The following is a 23,667-nucleotide window of genomic DNA, read 5'->3' on the forward strand; positions in this document are numbered from 1 at the left end:
ATATATATATATATATATATATATATATACACACATATACATATATGAGTACACACACACATACATGTGCACGCAGTTACACACATAATTTGGATATACAATCAAGACGAGCTATTGCAACGCCACGTTAAGTCGCCGGACATTCTTCTTGAAGAAAGGAGTTCATGTGTATTGCTATTGCTATAAAGACCAGCCCGTTCACACTATTCTCGTGAAATACGAGTATTGCTTTAGGGTGAAAAAGCCCCCGCCCCGACCACCGTCCTTCCACCGTGATGTGTCTGCTTCATAGCGAAGAAGAGTTCCGTCACGTTTTGCTGCCTGTTTTGAAATCTGAGTGCAGCAGCAAGAATAGAAAGGCAAAAAAAAAAAAAAAACAGGCAGGAAGTGTAACGTGTGACGAGGTGGGGGGAGGTCCCAAAACCTGTCCCCTCCTCTAGAAGTCGGAGAAGAGATCCTGGGGGCCCAGGTGGATGATGAAGGGCGCGAGGGTCCGCGGCTGGTAGAAGGGATTGTCTATGAAAAGACCCCCTGGAACGACACACATAAAGACACCATAGTGACACGTCTTGCATGCTAATGTCGACTCTAAGCACTGGGGAAGGTTAAGGTGGCATTTGCACTTCAAGGACCGGAACCGTTTTTGGAACCGATCCACCAAACAAATGAGGTTATTGGCAGGGTGGCATTTAGGACATTTAAATTACGTTGACATATGGACGGAAGATTCATAGAGTCACGGATTATTAAGGGCTCGTGTGACATTTTGAAAAACGCTCGATTGGAAGTTGTCATTTAAAATACATTCAATCAAGTGTGACGATTGGGTTGTAGTCTCAAACAATTCCTCTGATATTTCATAGTCACAAAGAAAGACATTGTAGTTCATTCCTCGGTTAAATGATCATTGGGAGCTGTCTGCTGCATGTGGCGTGCGACTTGAAGATTCCATCTGAAGGTACACAAAAAGTAAAAACAAATTCATAAATTCCCCATCCTAATGCTTGACAATGCACAACTGAAGTGAAAGGGATAGCCCACTTATTATTTTGAGCAGTAAAAAGTTCAGATTTTGTCTGATTAATTTGGTAACTACTATAATACCCCAAATATAAGACACTTTTTCCCCCCAAAAAATGAAGGCCAAAAATATGGGTGCATCTTATTGACGGTAACTTACATTTTTTATTGTTCAACACCATTCATGGAAGATTGACCTGTAAGCCACATAAGCTTTGACGTACAGATGTACAGTTTTATATCAGCCGTATCTTACATACAATATTTACCGTAATGGGAAGAGCTAGAGGGCGGATGTCAGTTGGCTGTTAGCTGCAATTGCCTTATGCAGCTAACAATGTTAGCTGAGGTAGTTACGGCATTATTTTCAATAAAAGAAGCGAGCTGACCGAACCACCGTCTGAGTCCATCCTCGTTCACACAGGAATATTACTAAAACCGAGATGAGCACATAAAAGTTAAGTTGGTGAGGCATTCACTGACCGCTCACAATGTGGGAAATTTGAAACAACAAATACATAATTTACAGATGTGACCACAAGAAAATATGAAGAGTTTAGGAAGATGGGATTTATTCCAATTTGCTATAGTTTTTACATTGTTGCCAAAGTGTTGGTGCGTAACATAGCAAATACCAAAATTTGACCCCAAAATTAAGGTTGCCTATTATATTTGGGGAATTAAGGTAAATCATTTTACAATTAGAAAGGTTAAAAACATCAACTCGATGTCATCAAATGAATTAACGTTTCACCGTTGCTAATGGCAGACTACTTCTTTGAAGTAATTCTAGCTTGTAAAGCATCATCCACACCATAAAAGTGACTGAGAAAATAGCAAGATGTACAAAGCTGTTATGTGGTAAAAAGTTTGGAATCACCTTGAAATAGAAATGGTCTCAAACGTATTAAAAGGTCAAGAAACTCCAGCTATTAACTCTTAAAAAATGCACAGCTGTGAAGTGTAGCTCATTACAGGTTGTTGTCATCGTAGAGTTGAAAAAAATAAGTTTTTTTTTTGTTTACTAAAAAAATCCCATCAATATAGTTTTATAATGTTAAGTATTTGACTACAATTCAGTAAATATCGAAATCATGGAAAACTACTAAAGTTTCCAAACTCTTCATAACACCAATACAACGGAGAGTCAAGTGGATCAAAATATGGATCAGTTTACCAAGTAGGGATTTTTGTTATGTAAAATAATGAAAGAAAAACAATCAATCAAATATTCTGTTCCGTCTGTCATTTCTCATTGTTTTTCTGCTACCGAATACATCTGACACAAGATTTTGAGCCCCTGCTGCTGCTGCTGCTCAGAAAAAAAAAAAAAAAAAAAAAAAAACTCATCCTGATGCTAGCTCGCGCCGTCAGTGATGTGCTGCGGGACACCTGGCAAGTATTAATCGGCGGGAGGTAATGGGATCGTGCAGTTGAATGCAGAAGGCGGGATCTGACTAAAAGCTTTACAAAGACTCTTCTTGCTTTCGGCTCCCCATAAGGGATGACACGGGATTAACAGAAAAGATTGAAATCCCGTGCGCATACGCGAGGCTGGAGTAGCAATGATTAGCAATTAATTGTTGGCTCATTAAGTGCATCTTCATTTAGACCTCCTTGGCAAAAAGAAGAGTTGAAGATTTCTTAGCATTGGAAGCTGAGCAAAGACAAGCTTTTGAAGAAATCAATTACACCACTTTTTTTAGGAAATAAACTTTATTCAACATGATTAATTTATTCCTATACATCCCTTCACACAACTCATATTAGTTTCATATTTTACACAGAATGTGTGTGGCGTCTTGCAAAAGTACCCCGCTTTCAAGCAAAGAACAAAAAGTAACAACAAAAATAATTTAGGATGGAGGAATAAAGTAAAAATTCACAGTACAAATCCTTCAAGTTTACGACCTGCAGTATGTTTTGTATGGAAGCGTGGAGCAGCCAACGTGGAGGAATTCTAACGTGTTAATATGTATTTACAAAGTACGTTTGAGCGTATTTTCAAATGTTTGATCATATTTTTAAATACACTCAACAGACTTGTAGGCTAAATGCTACAAACGTAGCATTTTTCCTACTATGCCACACTTTTTTGACCAGCTTACCTTGTTAGCATTAGTGGAAAAATGCTATATTTTAGCATATATCTTATGAGCATTTGCAAATACGTTTGAATGCACATAGATGTATTCAAATGTGCTCAAACATACTTGTAGGCTAAATGCCCAAAACGTAGCCTTCGTAGTCATGATGCCACAACATACCCAGCTAGCATTATTATTGAAAAAAAAGCTGGTTTTAGCATTTAGCTTAGAAGCATTTTCATACACATTTGGAAATACAATTTAATATATTTGGAAGTATGTGATTTCAAGAATAGTTGAACATATTTTCAAATACGTTCCAACATACTTATCGATGATCATACTCATAAATTAGCGTTATGGGGAAAAAATACAGGTTTTTAGCATTTATCTTGCAATTATGTTTGAATATATGTTCAAATACCTGAACATTTTGTTCAAAAATGTTCAAATACATTTACAAGTACATGCAAGTGTATTTTCATATGTTTGAACATATTTCCACACTCAAACATATTTTTAAGTTAAATGATTAATAAGTAGCTTTTTGTTCCCATAAGGCCAATGTGTTCACAAGCATGTCACAATCTATGAGGAAAAAAAAAAAAGCTGTACAGTATTTAGCATTTAGCTTACAAGTACGTTCATACGCATTTGCAAAAACGTGTTTCGCAAATAAGTTCCAACGTATTTGCAAGTACATTAAAACCCACTTATGAATGCATGAAAGTATTTCAAAATGTTCAAGCATACTTGTAAATATGTTTGAACGACGTTGATCAAAAATGTTGAGTCAACATTGGCAGCTCCACCCTTTCGTGGTTTGGTGGACTTAAAAAAAAAAAAAAAAAGCACTTCTGCATATTGAAAAACTTAAGTCTGTAACCCTGTTCCAATCACTGAGAGTGTAGCGAAAAAAGACGAAAAAAAAAGTCCCTTGCGGAAAGAGTTTGGTTTACATTTCTGTCGTTCTAAAAGAAGTGGTAGTGGGGGACGGGGTAGGCGGGTACTTTCATGACAGGCAACAGAAGCATTCTCTTGGGCAAACCTAGAGGGGAGACACGAGAAGAGCACAGCTCTACGTGAGTGAGTGCCGAGGCCAACGAGCGTTTGTAAACGATGTCCAGAACACTCGTCAGGAGGTTTGATGAGTGGGCGTTGCCGGCGGCGGCAGGGGTTAGTTGTTAAGTCGACCTTATGCAGCAGAAGGAGCTAGTGCGCGGTTAGAAAGCAGGACGGGGATTTAAGTCGGGAATCAGAAAGATCAAAGTGGTCCTTCGCGCCTCACAATCAATCCTCCGGAGCAAGAATTGTGAAACGCAGCAGCTGACCGACTAGCATGTGGCGAAGGACTGGGACTACCATCCTAATTTTCACCTCAGTCAAATTTTCTCAAACAGCATGTAGTGAATTGACCATCGTCCAGCTAGTGGGAGCTCTCAACCCAAGCTCTGATGGTCATCCAATAGGGCCCACAAGGCTCAAAATGCATATGGCAATTCGGTGCAAGCTCCTAAATATATTTCTGGACATCCAAAACGAAACAAGTGAAGAAGTCTGAGCAAATATATCTACCAAGGTCGGGCTGCTATGTCATACTGTGAAAAAAGATCTTCTGTATTTGTGAGAAAACTAGCAATGAATGGCCTTCATAAAACCCACAAGCTAGGAATTTTACCTCTGCCCCAACTTCAACCACTGAGAGCACGGGTGTCAAACGCAAGGCCCGAGGGCCAGATCCGGCCCGCCACATCATTTTATGTGCCCCGAGAATGTTGATTTGACTTCAAGTTTCTGGCTAAAATACCAAACGTGGCAGATGTATTCAACTTAAAAAAATTGGGGGAATAAAATAATCATTGTTTTTTATTCCCAATTGTCAACCTAAACATACAATAAACAACAAACAAGAAGGAAGACAATGGCATTTTACTCGCGAGGAGGGCGGACAGAGGTGTGTATCCTTACAGCTTTCGTTCGCCCCTCTTTTATTCATGAGGGTTGGCCCTAGTTATCAAAGCACTTGCTGCTGCCCTGAAAGGTTAGGGGAGACATTATGGCAGGAAGGTACCAATAAGTTTCTGATAGTGGGGGATGTAGATGGTAGGCCATATACTAAAATTTCATGCAATTACTGTTATCTGGAACATGCCGACAGACCTCGTTCCATCCTGTTCCATCCTGGTCATTGTGCCTGTGATTTGGTCATTAGGTCATCATGCCTGTGATTTATTACAGCTGCAGCAAACATGCCATCTCCTCACACTTTTAACAAACAACTCTACCAAAAAAATATATATGTTGGAGAAACAAATATGGGATGAAATATACAATTATTCTAACATTAACCTCTCTGTTTAAAACTGTTTGAACAGTGTGTCCTGCTCTCTGATTTCAAAACTAGGGAAGTGTGTGACGAACACAGTTAAAAAAAAAATTGACTTCAAAGTCTGACAGAAACTATAACTACAATGTGGCCCACAATAAAAATAAGTTTGCCACCCCTGACTCAGGGTAACTTTGGAGCAACAGGCGGCAGGTTACTTTACAGGTTACTACTACACGGAGGGTGACATTAGATTTAAGTTGGCAGGACTCTACCAAATTCATTCTTGGGTGTGACAACTTCACTGGAAAAAAAGGCTAACTCAATTCCATATCAATGGAAAGTCAGTTTGGGTTTTACAATCCCAGTCACTGGCAGGCGACTGGCGGCTGATGTATGTATGCCCGACTTGACTGCTCCCTTGAGTTAAAAAACAATAAATTAATAAATATTAAGTCTCTGGTGATCACTTTGTTTTTTTTACAAAATCCAAATGTCGACAGGGGTCGAAAGGCAAATATAAAGCGACCGAAACGAATCCAAGAGAATTCGGCCAGTTTTCAAAATAAAAAGTTTATCAAAATAAAATAGCCTTCAGTATATTCAAGGGAAATGTGACCTGGTACCAATTGATGCAAGGGCCGGTACAGGGCCGCGGACCGGCAGTTGGGGACCTCTGAACTATAGCGTTAAGTTGTAAAACCACCAGTTTTTATGCAAGAGAGCACTTTGCACTGGTGTGTGTTGATACTATGTGTCACAGTGTGCCCTGAGAAATTTTATTTAAAAATAAAAAAAATGAAATATATTAGGAGGACCTGTGCAGATATTTCAATCATTTTTTAAAAGCATTTATTTAACATTGTAATGCATCAGATCAGGAAGAAGGTGGTCCAAAATACGGCATGTTGTCCTACAAGCATAACATTTCTGTGTTTGAGTGAAACAAACCACGCTTAGCAGTGGGGGCCATGGAAATAATTAGCAGCTCTAACGTGATGGCCTGTGTAATGCAGTGGCTAAAGTGAGCGGCTCACACTCTACTAATTTAAATGGATGACAGCAGTACAGACTGCAATTCTGCACTTAATTACAAGACCCCAAATAGCTGCAAACTCGCTTTGCTCGCTTTGTGATGTCGTTTACTTCTCCCACTTGTCTGATATATACCGAAGGCATAATGCTGCATCTAGGTGTATTAAATGTTCTTTTTTTTTTTTACACAAATATACCCTCACACTCAAGTGACTATGTTAGTTAAGTATTACACATCTAGGCCATCAATTTTAAGAAATCAAATTAAGTCCAAAATGAATGGATACATACAAAACTCCACAAAGGAAGGCCGGAGGCAAGCTGGACTTAAACTCGGGACTCTGAACTATGAGGCGGATGTGTTAACCACTCACTGTCACTGTGTCGCTACATAAATACAATCAAACGCAAAAATCCAGTTGAAGAAAATTATGTGATTGTCCAACTTTTCAGGGAGTACAGTGAAGTGCAAGGACAATTAGAATAGTGGAAACTGGGTAACACCCATGTGTAATGGTAAATGGCAGAAGAAAATTCATAAAGACGTCATGATTTTCAATGAATACAGAAGCGCTGTGGGTTAACGGCTGAGCTGTAAATAAAGTAAACTTCAAATGACATACAAGACTGCTTGATTATGAAACAACCGGGACCAAAGGCGAACGTCTTGTAATGGGCCAGATGGCGACCCCCGCACATTGTCAATCTCTCTGAGGGGATTGAAGGAAATTTACCTACACTGAGCAGTAGCACAACAAAGAAAAATGCTAATGCTAACAAGAACTCTGGTGTCATCTGACACTTTCTGTCACTGAGGCAATCAGCAAGCTTTTTCGCGCAAGCTTGGCAACTGTTTAGTTGCAATGCTCATTGCTTGGAAAAGTGAGAATTTTCATATATTGTTTATGGACAGTGGACTAATGCAAGCAGTCCTATTATTTACTGTATTTATTTTTTTTAAATTGCTTCACAAAATTAAACCACACGCGGGCTGGATTTTGGCCCGCGGGCCATACATTTGATTCCACCGATTTAATAAATGATCACGACCATCCCTACAGTACTTCTTATACCTTTTCTTGTGGCTTGTCCTGTAAACTGCTGCAGCACTCTAATTTCCCTTTGGGATTAATACCATCTCATTTGATCTTAGCTTGGGACCGGAAAAGTCCGACAGGAGCGCTTGGCTGAATATCAAGTGGCGAGCAGACACTTAGCCAAAGAGCACATTTCTTTGAAGCTCACACACCAAATACACACGCATTGGACAGAAAGCCCCCAGCCCTGATCAGCATTTAATCAATTGGTCAAAGTTGAAAAACTTCAAGGAAAGATGAGATGTTAGAGGCAAAGCCAGAAGAGAAAGCCTTTGAACTATTAGGATGATTGCGATCGCTCCTGAGAAAGGACCGCATGTAGGGATGGGACAAGACACAAATTCCATGAGACAAGATGTCTCACGAGATAGAGTTCTTGAGTACGAGACGAGACGGAATTTTTGCAAAATATGTATTATTCTGTGAAATAATTCCTAATATAAATGTTCCGGTTTAATCGAGCCAAGAAAATTAATAAGCTAGCGTGCAAATGTAAACATTATCTAGCGCTCAAATGCAAACATAGAAACTAAAGTGTCTTTGTTCTATCTGCTATCAAAATTTTGACATCCTTTTCTTCAACTGCAAAACCACACAGATAATTTGAAAATAATCAGAGTATTTTTTCCTGTAAAGCGGCAGCTATTGAGTATTTGGCTATTGGATATAAATAAAAGAAAATATTTACACTTGTGCATTTTTAAATACATTTTTGACAATCAAGATGTATTTAATGTTTATCTACACTGAGAAGTTTTTCACCATATGTTTGTGAACCTGTTATGAGCACTGTCTTATTTGGAATAATCTCGAGGCACATAACCATCTGGTATGTTTAAAACGTAAAACACTGTAGCCTAAATTGACAATACAAAGACACTCTAATCAAAGTTTCATCAACAGGAATCAAATAAAAACTATTTAACACCCCTTGAGAACTGATCTCTAAGTAATGTGCTGCCGCCTATTGGTGAAGAGTATTTATTACATGATTACTCTGCAACACACTGCTCCCGAAGCTGACAACGGCACATTATGTTTTCAAAAATGTAGGAAAAAAAAGGGAAATCTATAGTTTATAAAACATTGCTATAGCTAACGGTCAATGAAACAGTGATGAGCACAGAACGCATTGGAGTCAGCCTGGTTTGTTCAAAAATGATCAGTACTAACGGCAAATATCCCAGAAACGCGAGTAATTTGAGTCAATTAAAATGTCTCTGAAAGGTAAAAAATTCTCTTGCAACGGAATGGACAACTGGAAGGCGGAAGCTATTTTTCCTCACCACGTTTGGAGGTGTTTTACTTTGCATTAACAGGCACATTCATTCTCAAATAGATCGAGACATCTCGTGGCGTTCTTATCTTGCGAGATCTTGTCCCATCCCTAACTGCATGTTTAAAAACGGAACGGGATAAAAAGCGGCGGGCGGACGACAGACAGGAAGTGGGCGCCGGAAAACAGCACGTGGCACCTACCGTAAGCAGGAGCAGCTGCGGCGGCGGCGGGGCTGTAGGCGTATGGCGTTCCGAAGCCTGTTGACGAGGCCATGAAAAGCATCAAATTGCACATTTGGTGCAACTCCCAAACTGATAGTAATAAATGACAAAGAGCGCTCACCTGGCGTGACGTATCCCGGCGCGGCGGCGCTGACGAAGGCTCCCCGCGCGAGCGTGGCTCGCCCTCTTCCTCGGGCTACCTGAGCTGCCACTGCTGAGGCTGCAGCCGCCGCGGCCAAAGCTCCTTTTGTCTGAATGGCAGCGCACAATGAAGATTTCATGGAGAATTAGCTTTCACATAAACAAAGGGCGCTGTGTGTTTGCTAATTAGACAGCGCGGCGGCTGAAAGCGGCACAACTGTGCACATCTAATGCGTGTGTGCCACCAGAAATTGCCAGTTAAGGGCATGGCTCAAACTGGGCTAAATGTGTTGACTATACTACTAATGTCCATAGTTTCTTTGATAACAGAATTATTTTTTAACGTGCAATTAATGCCTTTAAAAACACACTTTGCTAATTGCTGTCAAATTAAAATGCCGCCACTGCTCATCTTGGGGAACGTCACATGAGCAAACCCGGAAAGCAGGTGCGCCGTGATTGGTCGTTACCTGAGGCTTGAACACATGACCTAAGCAGGTGTGCCATGATTGATCATCACCAAAGACTTGTGCACATGACATCAACAGCAAATAGGATAGTCATTGTGCATGAACAATTCAGTTATGGAAAAAAGATTAAAATAGTAGTACTGACTAATCACAACTCACCTGTTAGTCATGTGACATTTACAAGTTAGCTGTGATCCAAGCCTTCAACAAAATGTGTGTTTAAAAGTGTTAATTGTACATAAACCGTCATCATTTTGTGAAAATAAAGACAGTTATTGCGGAAAAAAAGTACCCCTTTAAAATATCAATAATGGCAAATTATATTATAAAAAGTAGGAATGGGTGAAAAACAGCAGGTTTTATTTCAAGGTATCGGTATTTGAGCCTAGTATCATCCCTCCTGTGGAAAATGCTATAATGGAATGTATAGATCATTCTTTAAAATTATCTGTCATGGTTTTGGGGAAATTTGAAGTATCACAAATAACCACCCCAATCGGTACTTGGTATCGGTATTGGTGAGTTCTGTACTGGTATCTGTCTGACAAAAGAAATTGGTATCGATCATTCCTAATAAAAAGTGTTATATATAAACAATGCTTGGTTTTTGGAAACTATTTTATTGAAACAAAAACATTTCAAGTGTTAACATCAATAAGTTTCAAGTGTTAACATCAATAAGTTCTACTTGGGCAAGATCACAAATGTTTGGCTGTCACCTAAAAAAAAAAAAAAAGGAATAGGCATGTCTCTAATTGGATTATTATATGTTATATTTTCATAAACCAATTTGGCTGGCGCGATGTTGTGATGTGTATTACTGACTGACCTGAGGCAGCAGCTTCTTTTTCTTGTTTGCAGCAGCATTGGGACCGGAGAAAAGTTTTTCTAGTGCGGCCAAAGCAGCGCTGGCTTTTGCTACCTTTTTGTTGGGGCCCGCCCCACGGAACTTCTGTCCATCCACTTCCACCTGCCACATGCACAGAATATCATTAGTGGTGTCACAATTTTTTTTTTGGTCCAAACCAATTATCATTCAACAATGCTGTCTAAAAACCACCTGTTTAGCAGCAATCAACAGCCCAAGCAAAGTCCGTTAAAATGGGTTTGCTCGCTTAGTGATGCCCTGCTGTCAGAACAGGCTTGCTAATCAATCAGCAGAGCAACGGAGCGTCCAGGCATGGCAGAAAACAGCACGCCTCACCGACAGCAGGCTCACTCCATGAACAAACTTGACTGATTGACCGCACTGGAGAACAGTTGGTTGTGCTGACTGTGTGTGTGTGTGTGTGCGTGTGTGTGTCATAGCACTTCATTAGCCAATCCAGCCTGAGTACAAGTGAGTCTTTGACACTGGTCTTTGACTTCTTCCCCCATCTCAGGCCATTTGTTTTATAAAGTCCTCAAGTGGTTATAGGATATGCCTGGTTCATTAAAATTTGCATATTTGAGTGCTCATATGACCAGATCCATGCAGGATTGTGTGCAAAATGAAAGAAATATAGAAAAATCATTTTATTTTGTGCATTCCAAGAGGAGTGTATGAGCAAGATATGGTGTCAAATATCACAAACAATGTCAATCAAATCTGTAATTAATTACAATGGCTTGCATTGCCTCTTTGAATATCACATCTGAAAAAATGAACTAAAGCAGTGGTTCGCAAATGGGTGTCTGTAAAGGCATTCCGGGGGGGTAGGCAAGGTTTAACTATATTTAAACATCTTTTAAAAAAAAAAAATAATGCACATATAATATAAAAATAAATTAAGTTAATAAACAGAATTTTATATATTTAGTGCGCTAGTAAATTTCACTAACCCCCAAATATTGTCTCCTATACTTGGTTCAGCCCCAAACTGTCAAGTACTGGTCCATGCCCCCTTTTAGTCACTTCTTTTTTGATAAATGCTTTGGTATGATCTAAAGGAGGATACTTTATGTTGATCATTTTTATGTGTATAAATCTTGAATTGAATTACTTTATCATTTTATTTTATTTCGAATGAGTTGGAGAGACTTTGCTATAAATGGAGTTCCAATATTTAATACATCAGACAACAATGGCACAACACTTCCTCACCAAAAATGCTTTGTGGTGTGTTTAGGGAATTTTAGTGTGGGGGGAAATAAATAAATAAATAAATAAATCAAAGGGGGCACTTCACTGGAAAAAAAGTTAAGAAGCACTGAGCTGAAGTAGAGGTTGACATTTTGGGAGGAAATCAGAAGAATTCACTAGAATGGGAGTTATTTTTACCTTTAGTCACAGAATTGGGTCAGTACTGCATATAAAGTTGATGGGAGCAGCCAAAATAACACATAAAACGATAGTGATATGGGAAGAGGATGGAATGGGGGTCAGCAGGACGGGACATGATTATTGTTATTAATTTATTTTTATGTTTTTTTAATGTCACCCCAATTTTTCTTTAAAAAGAAGACTCTACCTAAAGCGTTCAATCTTCTCCCTATAACATCCGCAGTCACGTTCGCTGTTCCTCTATATAAGCAGCGTGTCGCCAAAAAGTACCCGGAGCGCTCAACAGTCCCATAACAACATTTATAGACTTTTCAATGTGCCTTATACAGTGAAGGTTTCCTGCATGACAGACAGACGAGTTAACTATAGATTATTAAACCTTATACAATAACTGTACAATTACACTTTTCCATCCTTTGAAGTCTCGCAGAGATCCGTGGTTATATTAGCGGCGCCTGGAAGTCTAATTAGAGTGACGCCTTTAAGCTGACCAAACATGATAACAATTAGATCTTATCCTTGAAATTCCAATTTATTACTAATAAATCTCGATCAAAGCCCTTCACAGTTGCGGCTCCATTCGCGTCTCTGTCAGCTGTGTGTGTGACTTTGGTGAGCACTGCTCATGAGCACACCCTCATTGGTCGATGGCAGAAGGGCAGGCCAGGAGTTATCTACTCCTGCCCCAACTGGACTTCCGGGCGCCACTAATGCTGTAGAACCGCGGCTCTCCGTGAAAGTTCAAAGGATGCAAAGTTACTGTATAAGGTTTAATCATTTTAATTTTAAGAATATGTGTACTGCAGTCGTATTTGTCTTAATCTTTTAAATATAAATACTTTTCACATTTAAAAAATTTCAAGTACCCACATACACATGGATGAAATTTCCGTGGGGTGCGCATCTTGGCTCTATATACTTTCATCTGCAGCACCACAATTCATAATTAGCCAAACCCCCCATATTTTGCCTTTGAACTTTGATTAGAGTGCGTTAAACACCCACCTCCATGACAAAGCGTTTATCGTGGCTGCCTCCGCTTTCCGAGATGAGCTCATACTTGAGGCCTCGTCTTTTCTCGTTCAGCTCCATGACGGGGTTCTTCCCACTCGCTGTCAATATGGGGCCCTGAGTCCGCACCTGAGGAGGTTAAGCACAGATAATCGGGCTTTGGCTATTGTCTGGGTTACGTTTGCAAATAAAAATATTAGTCGATTTGGAGGCCCACCTCCAGCGTGTTGGAGCTGTCTGAGGAGTGCGTTGCGTTATTGCTTGTGTGCGAGGACGTGTCACTCTTGCCTTCGCCGTCAGACTTTTCGTCTGAGCTCATGGGGTCCAGGTCTGAGTCAAAACCGGTAGGGTAGCCCATGGCCTGGAGAACCTGCAGAAGGTTGGAAGACAAACTGGAGCTTAAAGAGCTATCCAAGAAAAACGGAGAGGTAACGAGAGTTTTTTTGTTTTTGGCAAATGTTAAGAAAAATGATAGTGTTGGCGGTGGAAAATGAAACATAGACGAGGGAACCGTGATTACATTTTCTTTTTTGAAATGGTTCAGTTGAAGCAGAGTGTAAGTTGGCAAAAAGCATTCATATCAGCATGCTTTTAGCAGAGAAAAAAAAGCAAATGAGACTTTTTACTGACCCAAACATGTTTGTGTTTACTGATGGAGGGATCATGCGGTCTAACATGATGGAAAGAAAGAGAGAGAGGGCGAGAACAGAAAACAGGGCGATGGGGAGAAAGCCTTTTATGGGAATGAAGCAAATAGCGGATTATCCCTGCTCTCTGCTCTGGAGAGCCTTTTTGTTCACGACCACTTTAGGATTACATGGATTTGCCCACCTCCACACACACATTCAGAATCTGCATAGGTACATGAAAACATCAAAGGTATTTTTGACTACTAAGTGCTACAAATCTCTTTCGGTCAAAAAAAAAAAAAAACATTACCTTAACAGCAACATGGAGCTTGGCGGTCTTCTTGGAGGACCCCGAGGCTTCATAAATGGTTCCATCCAGGTCCACGGACATAGTGAAGACAGGGGCGTGAACAGGACCCGACTGGGACAGGAGGCGGTACTGGAGCCCTGGACGGATCTGGTTCAACCGCATCAGGGCGTTCATTGGCTGGTTGGAGTCTATGGCTTTGCTGTCGAGAACTGAACAAACGGTAACTGGTTAAAGGGTTTAAGTCTTATTTTACACACTACAATGGGAACATACAAGCATTAGCCTAGATGACAAGTTACGATTTTAATATAATCTTTATATTGTCTCCCTTCTACTTACTGTCAACACTTCTCACCTAAACAGCAAATGAAGAGCTGTTTAATCGCTTCTTGCCTTGCCATTCTTTTTCTGTTTCTTTGTCTAACTAAGTGTTGACACCCTTGGATAATGAATATGTAGGGTCACCAGACATTTTTTTTTTTTTTAAACTGCGACATTGTGCCCGGAGTCCCGAGCGTTTCTGGCGGAACATTTCCAATGCGAGAGGTATGTTGTGCCAAGTGATTTTCAGTTTTATAAGCACATTCCTGTTAAAACAGTGCCTGCACTCAACAGTCAATAGCTGCATGAATGACCCGAAAAAATAAAAATAAAAATGACTGTACTGTAGTCACTTGGGTTAGTAGATGATCAGAGGTGCATTCAATAACTACTCACATAGTAGGACATCACAAATATAGAAATACTCATTCATTGCACCAAATAGCAGAGACAAGTCTATGAGCGCGTTGCAGGAAGTAAGTGGAGACACTTTTTAATGCATTTGAGGAACCAAAAACAGAACAGCCGCATGTCAATTCAAGTTGCAGGGCCAAGTCATGCATATTTTACTACACTGGCACAACACTCGGACCAAGCAAAAAAGGTTGGATAATGGTGAGTGCGTGAAATTGTTTAGTGCTGTACAAGTGTCAATCAAGATCCCATTTAGAATGAGTTCAAGTAATAACACATCCACCGGATCATCAGATTGACCATCGATTACATTTGTCAATAATACTACCTGAGGAGAATATACTGCGGATTTGATTTTCAGCGAAAATCTCTGTTTTGAATTGTGAAAATCTGCTCACATGAACATTTTAAAACAGTGCAAAAGTAAGAGTGTCCAATGTGCAAGAAGAATTCACGTTAGTAAGTAAATGTACTGTATATTGACCACTGTAAAATGTGCGTATTTGAAAGATCACAATAACAGCGCAATCTAAGTTACTCTGCAATTTTCACTCCTACTGTTGAGCAAGATGAGTGCGGTCTTGGATATTTGTGCAACTTGTTCTGGATTGTCTTTTCCCAAAACGTTCAATGCAATCTGTTTTCTTGCCAATAGCTCAAAATAAAACAGCCTGTCTGCCGTCATCTTCCCCTTGAAAGAGGATGGTAGAGTGGCCCGGTAAAACGTTACCAATCGATAGTATTGATCAGCGTGCGAGTGATGTAGGATGGCTAAAAAGAGAGGGAGGCCGACAGGCAGAAAGAGAGCCAAAGAAACAAAAGAAGATGTTCGGCGTGTTTGGACTGTGCTTCCGTTGGAAGAAAAATGTTGGATGGAAGATGTTTATTCATAGCGCTACCTTCTAAGTAAAAGGCGATTCTGTTCGCAACAATAAAAAGAGGATTAATGACTTCCTTTCTTTCCAGACCTCTCCGAAGATTCCTCTTCATTTTCTTGATGAGGTCTTTGTCGTCCATCATTCCCTCCTCGTATGGCCTTTTCAGACCCAAGCCTGGAGGGAGAGCAAGACTTATGACTAATCATTCAGCAAATACTACACGTGTTTATGTGAATGTCAACACAATTGCGCAAGTTGTAAACTGACAAAAGCATGAGTGAGTATATACACACACGGGAAGGGGGTAAATAGAAATGTGACACCTGACAACAATATTGATGGTGCTGTCAGAGCGCTGCTGTGAGTAAAAAAGGTCAGGTCATTTCTGGGATCCAACAGGGAGCCTTTTCAGTACGAAATCCCAGAGTACGACCCGCGTAACCTCGGAATGTTATCGCGCCAATGTACCAATGCGGAAAGCGGACTATTTCCACACACACCTTCTTTGTCACACCAAGGGTATTTCTGCAAGGGTTTACTTGAGGGAAGAGGCTCCATCTCCAGCACTTTGCAGATCTGTCCAAACGCCATGAGCCTGAGAGCATGCTGCCAAACACAAAGCGCAGACAAGAAGAAGAGGATGAAATACACTTCAAACTGCATCGGCTCGACCTATTTTAACATTGCCGTTCTTATGAACTCTGTGCTCCCAATGGATCTCGCAGAGTTCGGCACTGTGTTTGCCTTTTTGAACCGAAGATATTGTCTCACGACAAGCAGAAAGCTAAGCTATGATACCTGCCGTACAATGGCAATAAAGGCATTCATTCGATTCTATTTTTTCAGTTGCTTAATGATGTCATAGGATAACAATATCTGACAGTATTTATTTTAAATTCTAAGTGAGACGTTGTCAAAAGTCAAGCTGACTTTCCAGTTTCTTTCAGTGTCTAGTTTCCGCGTCAGTCTTCCGAGTCTAGTTTCCAAGTCTGGTTTTGATGGTTGCTGTTGTTAGGTTTGATTTTTGGGTATAATTCCTTTTTTTTTCTTTTTTTTTTTTTTCAACTTCCGTGTCCTGCCTCTAGGTCAAAATCTTCTTTCTCACGAGACAAAAATGGTATTTTTAAGAAAATGTGATAAATAAAAACACATAGTTCACTACTGACTGTACCCTACGAGTCAACTGTTTAGCCCAAACATGCCAATGAATGTAATTGTATGTACATGTCTAGTTTGAAACAAAATAGAAGGTCTCGGATTTGACATATGGAAGCTCTTTAATTCAATGTATTGATTAAAATGAAGAATCTCAGTAGCTGGACGAAATCACATTGAACAAAGCTTTTTTTTTTTTTGAATGCTAGATTTTAGTGTCATAAAACCCACCCCGGATAATTTGACTATTCGACCAACACTAATGCAACCCAAAAACTCACTGTTGGGGATTTTATTTATCTGATTTGTTTTAGTTATTTGTATTAAAGGGACACTGCACCTATTCAACAATTATCAAAGCAATTTCAAAACAATTATTCTTCAAGTACAATAAACACCTAAAAAAAACTCGTGTAGTATTTTGTAAATTCCTTTGATCGTTACACCAAAGGCATTTCACATCAAAGGGAAAGCATTGAAAGAAGGTACGACGGAGCTGAAATTTCCCCCTGATGGTAACAACATGCCAAAGTTCAAAACGGCTTGACCACTTAGTTATAAGAACGACGTGGAAGAAAATGACCCAAAAATGACCGAAACACTGCAAATCACTTCAAAGAAACCAGAAGTTTTTTCATCGTCACCTCCTAGACAGCGGTAATGGTACACTAATCTTCATCTAATCAGTGCTCGTCAACGTATCCCAATCAATCAACAGTACACAATGTCGACCCCCACAAACGAGGAGGCGGGGCCGCGGCGGCCTGCAGTGGCTGTACTAATGTGAATCCATTAGGGAGCTGGAGTGTCTGGGATATTCATGAGGCTACGTGTAGCCCATTGACAGAACAGCTTCCTCTTTTCTATCGTCGCTTGTATCTGCTCCAATACAATTATCCCCATTGACATTCCAGCCTCGTTCAGGTTGTCTTCAAAGGAAAATGGACGGTGGGATTCACTAAGCCATGCGAGCTGGGAAAGCTGCTTGACTGCGTGTCAAGAGGGACATGGCACCACACACATACATACGTATGCTCCTGTCAGGAGGTCAATGATGGATTTATGGCTAGAAATGGCAGTTTCCCACGACCGGGGTTAAAATGCAGAAGTCTTTCAGACTAGTGTGTGTGGACTTAGGGAGATGATGTGAGGGGCGTGCTGCTTACAGATTTCTTAAAGACTGACAGCTTGGGGTTCTTTGATGAAAATGGTGCCTTTGAGATGGTATGCGAGTATGTACCTGGGCACTATAGGTAATGGCCTCTGCCTGCTCGTCCGTCATGTTGGTCAATGTGTCTGTGGGCTCTTTCTCACACGGGTCACGTAAACCTGGACCGCCTGGGGGAAGGTGACAAAACATGACATCAACAATTTTCTCGCTGTCTCTCAACAACATTTAATTAAGCTTTATTTGAACGGGCAAGAATAGCATTATGTGGGCTATCAATTTTTCCTTTAGCTATACAAACTATATAAATAAAATTTGATTGATTGATTGATTGATTGTCTAAATCAATGCTTCTTATGCTTTTTCGTAAAGTACCAAGCCCCATGCATCCCTTAACCGGCAAAAAAACATTTTTAGATAGAAGGAAGAAGAAAAACAAAGCTGTGCAATTCATGTGTGATTTATTACTTTTATTTCTGGTTGCTTTAACGTAACGTAAAACAAATAAAGGCATATAATTTTTGCAAAAAAGTCACTAAAACAAATTAGCAAACATTGCTTCATGTTTCAATTGGTTTGGTCTGAAATTGAAAAGAAATGTCGCGCTCCTGTCATGACATTGAAAAGCATTGAATCAGATTTGCGGTTATGTGAAAAATCTCACTTACTCCCTTAAGCGCCTTCACAGATCCATTTTTTCCAATAATACAGACAACCTTTATGGCATTGCAAAAATCACTTTTCACAGTTTCTATATTTGCGAAAAAATGTTTGGTTGTTCGTTTGTGTCGCAATCCTTCCCACCTTGATTTATAACCCACTTGTCTTTTCATAATATCAAATTCAAATGAAACACTCAGGGACTAGGGTCCTTGGTTTACCTATGAGGAGGAACTTCCTGCTGCGCTTCATGTTACTAAACAGACTCTCACGTTGAGCTACTTAACATTGTATTGCATCACAGCGTGTGTTAAACGTATAGGTTTCACTTTTTTTTCTCCGCATGTGTTTTTATATCTTTTTTTTTTTTTAATGTTCCTATCTGTGAGTTTCTGAAGCCATATGTGCATGTTGGCTGGGTACTGTATGTGATTAGAGGCTATAGAAATACACCTGGCTTATATGTACCTCTCTTCAATAAACAACTTTCAAAGGTCCCTCTCAATTTTTTCTTTTTGGTGGTAAACTTAACATCTGCACTCACTTTCTGTCTTGTTGTGTACAAAAATATTATTGCTGTCATTAGAGGTGTTTTGTACAGGACGTACATCACACCAATCACTGACGCTGATATGTCACACATTTAATGATCTCATTGCTGCATGCAGTGTTGTTGTGGGAAGACATGTACATTTATGGCAGTAGCACACTTTGCTGGTGTTTCTGTGTAAAATGAAAAGGTATAAAAACATTATTTTCATGTACAGCTCTGAAGTGGCAACGACAAAATATGGGTTGATTGCGTGAAAGTATCACTGTTCATGTCTTTTTTTTTTTTTTTCAAATGAGTGTTTGTAGGATAACAGGCACTCAAGTCCCCAGCTGTAATTGTGACTCATCCGAGCAGTGATTCAGACCTGGTAGCAGTATGCCCGAGGCGAGACACTCCATGACCCGGCGTAAGGCTTCTCCTGCCCCGAGGGGCCTGTTGCAAGTGGCGATGGCCTTTTCGCAGAGAAGTTCCAAGGGCTGCCAAAAAGCGCATTAAAAAAAAAAAATACACTCAATTATGTATATCTGCAATATGAAATATGTCAAGCCATTTCAAGTTTGACGTCAAAGATGTGCTACACTGTAAAAAGTTATATTTACCTTAAAAGTTTTACAGAAATTCTTAGTACATTTCAAAGGAAGAATTTTTGAGTGCAATTTTTTACCAGTTTATCACGAAAAAAGTTGCACAGGAAGTCAATCATAGTGGCTATTTCCCAACCTAAAGGTCATGAGTTTGTTCTTCAAACATACAGTCAGCAATGACAAGCAACATTGGTCATTATCTGAATGGTTTATCAGTCCCAGCATTGGTACTACACGTAATATGCTCTCTGATTGCTTTATCGCTGCTAGCATGCATACTGCATGTATTGCGTAATGTTCTTTGATTTATCTCAGCCACATACATCCTGTATGTGTCCCTTCACCCACGTCTCTGTGTCAGCGGGAAATGATTCGACAGTCAGTCAATTGGAAGGCTTAGCAAAGTCACACATTTTTACAGATTTGGGGACTCAGTGAACAAACGAGGTGTACCAGGTTGTAGGGCACACTCAATTTTTGAGAAAATTAAAGACTTTTAGTTGTGCCTTATAGTACGGAGAATACATGAACTTTTTCCTATTAATCGGGTAAACATTTACTCAAAAACAGTCTCTCTACAATTTACCTTGACATTTTGAGTGAAAAAAAATGTTTACTAGTTTTTGTCAAGTAAATATTACACATCTCTCTCTACACACACACACACATATTATATATATATATATATATATATATATATATATATATATATATATATACTGTACTGTAGAAAGGGGACTTTTCACTATACCAAATCTATGCCTCTGACAAACATAAAAAACATGTTGTGTAATCTACAGTCAGAGTGAAGTTCAAAAGAAAAACATCCAATATTGAAAAAATGAAAGAGATGACCAAATCTACAATAAGCATTCATTCAAGGTTGTGAATAGTACAAGCGTGATCTAAATACGGTAAACAACTCCTGCCGAGCACCATGTTGGGGAGAAATGAGGCGTCTGTTTAAAAACGCATGGATGAATTTAGAATACCTTCTGACTGTGGTGGAAAGCCGCTACGAGTATAAAGCGCTGCAAAATGGGAGCCGGCACGTCAAGTATAAACCAAGCAAGACTTTTGCTGCAGGTTTGGTTTCGCTGTGGTGAATTTTAGTGCAACGCAAATGCATAAAAAAACATTTTACATGATGCAACAAGGAGATTTTTCGTTGTATGGGGAAGTAAGAAACATGGAAAGGCTTCAATGCATGGATTTTTTTTTCCACACTGGGGGATATTTTTTGCACATGCAGGTTTTGTTGTAGAGGAGTTTTAAAGGATATATATTTACAATGTTATTATAAACTCACTGAGTGCCAGCCCATTTCAAATGGATCTTTGTCGTCTACAGTTACTATCTTCGCTGGAAGTGAATTTTTTCATTTTTATACATATATTAAAAAAAAAAAAAAACTTACCCATCCATTAAGGGGCCCCCAGGTGGGTTGTCTATTGCACATGTCTCTTAATATCCTGAGAACAATAACGCAGGACTTGAGTCCATTCACTCGAGCCTGAGAGCAATAGAAAAGGGATAAAAGGAAAAGTGGAACAATAGGGATCGGGAAGAAATTGAATACAGAGGCGGCTGTAATAGTACAGAAAAGACAACGTTCATTAACCAAACTGCCTAAACTCTAGCATTTGTCTGATTAAGCATTTTTTTTTTTTTTTTTTTTTTGCGAAATGCTACTTTTTTTTGGTGTGTTTTTTGGCCAGTTAGTGAGTTGGGAGTACGGGTGTAGGAAGGGTTTTCAAAGGGAGGAATTGTCACGATACGGAGCAGGCAGGTTTACAAAATAGCCCCAAAAAATATTCGACAAGTGCTTTTGTAGCCTCGCGATGTTATTTTATATGGATTTATGAGATTTTTGTCAGCTGGAGTTATATGACCAATAAGACGTGTACTGAGTAACTCTCATTAATTTTAGAATTTTGCCGTTTGTAATCAGAATAATCGCAAATCGCCAGGCTACAAAGAGCACCAGGCAGGAAGACAGGAAGTGAGCGGGTGCCGACCTGGAACCACTTGGCGTGTCGCAGCGCTGCCAGGGCCAACAGACATCTGTGTCTATCCAGCACCTCTCCCTCTTCCTCCTCCTCCTCCTCAGCCTCCACTCTTTGCGCAGCAGCACCCAACACTGCCACGAAACAATAACAACCCAATGTAGAAAACGTAAAACACACACACACATCACAGCTGAGCATGTGTGCTTCAATTTTGTGCGCGCGTGAATGCGTGCAGACACATCCGCTCGGATTTCGGTGCCACTGCACGCATACACGCGCGTGAATGTTTGCTACACGGCGCTTCATCATGCCATCAAGTCGCTCGTCCCCTTGTAGAACGTCTTCTACAATTCACAGATCTGTGATGAAAGCGCACCATTCAAATAGAGTGCCTTTTTCAACACGGATCAGGTTGGCATCACGTGTTAGTGATAGCTCGGCGTTACGCAAGATGCACTGATCCTCCTACAAGCAGGTGAGTTGAAAAACATGCATACTATTGAAGAGTGAGCTGTCAAATCAGTGAAATGGAGAGTCACGAGGGAGGAGAGAACTTTGAGACGCAGAGCCCCCACAACAAATACATCGGGAGTGTTTGATTTACTGTAAATCAAATCTCTCCGTTGTGTATTTGAGAAGGATTTTGATTTAAGATTATTTTGATCCAGTCTTCACCAGGCAGGAGTCAAAATAGTTGAGTTTGGGTTTAACTTGAGATGCACTTGACTTCACAAAGAAATGCCGAGTGAGCACGCGATCAAGTGTCCAAAAGTCGGAAAAAAAATAAGGAGAAAGAGCATCTATACAGAAGCATATTGCATGCACTTGGGAAAAAAAAAAAAGGAAAATTACCCCATGTTTTTTCTGAATAATTTATTTGGGGGATTTGTTTCCTTTTTAAAAGTATGTTTTTTTCATTATTTTCTTTTTCTAGAATAGAATACATTTCTTTTTTTTTGGGGGGGGGAGTCTTTTGGGGAATCTTTTTTCTTTTTTAAAGATTTTTTTTTTTTACCCCAGCTATTAGAGATAAAATGAACTTATTTTGTTTAGATATTGATAAGTATAGTATTACTGTATCCAAAGCATACAAACAGCATGTAACAATGTCTTGTTTTATTTATGTCAAGTAAAAGATGAGTTGCCCTGCATGATGAAACATAAGAGTTAGCCTACTGAAATCATGTCATTTGCCATGCTCCATAAAATGATACAAGCTTCATTAGGGCATCTGTATCGAGTCAATTATAGTTCAAACTTAAAGAAAAAAAAGGTGGAAAAAAGGACTTAATGCTCTTTTTTTAGACTATTGTTTTCCTTCTCAAAATAAATATTTTTGTTTAAAAAAAAAAAAGAATTCCCCCAAACGGCTAAAATAATTATTCCATAAAAAAGACAATGCAAAAAATAAATAAAAAAATAAATACTCAGAAAGCAGAAGTTTTCGTCTTTTCCAGTGAATGCAATACGCTTCCCCACATCTACAACAGTTCAACTCGATGAAAATCAAACAACCACGGACATATTAAAGCAGGGTAGAGGTTAGAGAGGGTTGAATCATTCTTATGCTTCTGCGTTGTGATTCACGCTGCCACGTGGTATCATCGAGACCACTTGCGAAAGGCAATTTGAATTCAACACAGCCGAACATGAATGAGTGTGGTTACATGGGGTCTTCAATAGAGGGTTCCTTTTTGTGCAGGACTGCAGGTGAAATAAAACACAATAAAGAGTCTTTTTGAAAACATGCTCAAGTAAATGTTTTGCTCATCCCTTCCAAACCCTTTCCTCCAGAGGTATTAAGCGGAAATGTCAACTGTTATCGTCTATGTGGAAGAAGCACAAGTGCATTATCTCTGAACTCATCTGGCCATTATCGCAGACCAGCTCCTCACCTGTCAAACACAGTGCTGAGTGTGTACAGTATGTGTGTGTGTTTGCAGCAGTGTGATGTATAAAGCAGTATCTCAAGGTCCGTCCCACATGGGACCGCTCAGACTTGGATCATTACGGTTGCTCCTCTCCCCCTCATCCCA

General features: G+C 39.7%; 1 protein-coding gene across 4 annotated transcripts in view; it reads right to left on the reverse strand.

Annotated features, from left to right (window-relative positions):
• strbp (spermatid perinuclear RNA binding protein) overlaps nucleotides 1-23,667 on the reverse strand; it is a 94,348-nt gene continuing 70,681 nt past the window's right edge. For 3 of the 4 annotated variants that reach the window (XM_088434935.1, XM_088434934.1, XM_088434933.1), the window contains 13 exons: nucleotides 21,641-21,762; nucleotides 21,040-21,135; nucleotides 19,403-19,514; nucleotides 17,898-17,995; nucleotides 16,003-16,108; nucleotides 15,593-15,676; nucleotides 13,890-14,098; nucleotides 13,168-13,320; nucleotides 12,945-13,079; nucleotides 10,506-10,646; nucleotides 9,187-9,316; nucleotides 9,045-9,101; nucleotides 1-531 (listed from right to left, as the gene is read on the reverse strand). In XM_088434935.1, coding sequence (XP_088291061.1) covers nucleotides 437-531; nucleotides 9,045-9,101; nucleotides 9,187-9,316; nucleotides 10,506-10,646; nucleotides 12,945-13,079; nucleotides 13,168-13,320; nucleotides 13,890-14,098; nucleotides 15,593-15,676; nucleotides 16,003-16,108; nucleotides 17,898-17,995; nucleotides 19,403-19,514; nucleotides 21,040-21,135; nucleotides 21,641-21,762 — 1,538 coding nt within the window. In that variant the 3' untranslated portion in view covers nucleotides 1-436. Of the gene's footprint in view, nucleotides 532-2,712; nucleotides 4,156-9,044; nucleotides 9,102-9,186; nucleotides 9,317-10,505; nucleotides 10,647-12,944; nucleotides 13,080-13,167; nucleotides 13,321-13,889; nucleotides 14,099-15,592; nucleotides 15,677-16,002; nucleotides 16,109-17,897; nucleotides 17,996-19,402; nucleotides 19,515-21,039; nucleotides 21,136-21,640; nucleotides 21,763-23,667 lie in introns of those variants that run through there. The other variant, XM_088434936.1, reaches the window with a different exon arrangement.

This window comes from Hippichthys cyanospilos, chromosome 15, assembly GCF_059441005.1.
Source record: "Hippichthys cyanospilos isolate Australia breed blue-spotted pipefish chromosome 15, RoL_Hcya_1.0, whole genome shotgun sequence".
Taxonomy (NCBI): Eukaryota; Metazoa; Chordata; class Actinopteri; order Syngnathiformes; family Syngnathidae; genus Hippichthys; species Hippichthys cyanospilos.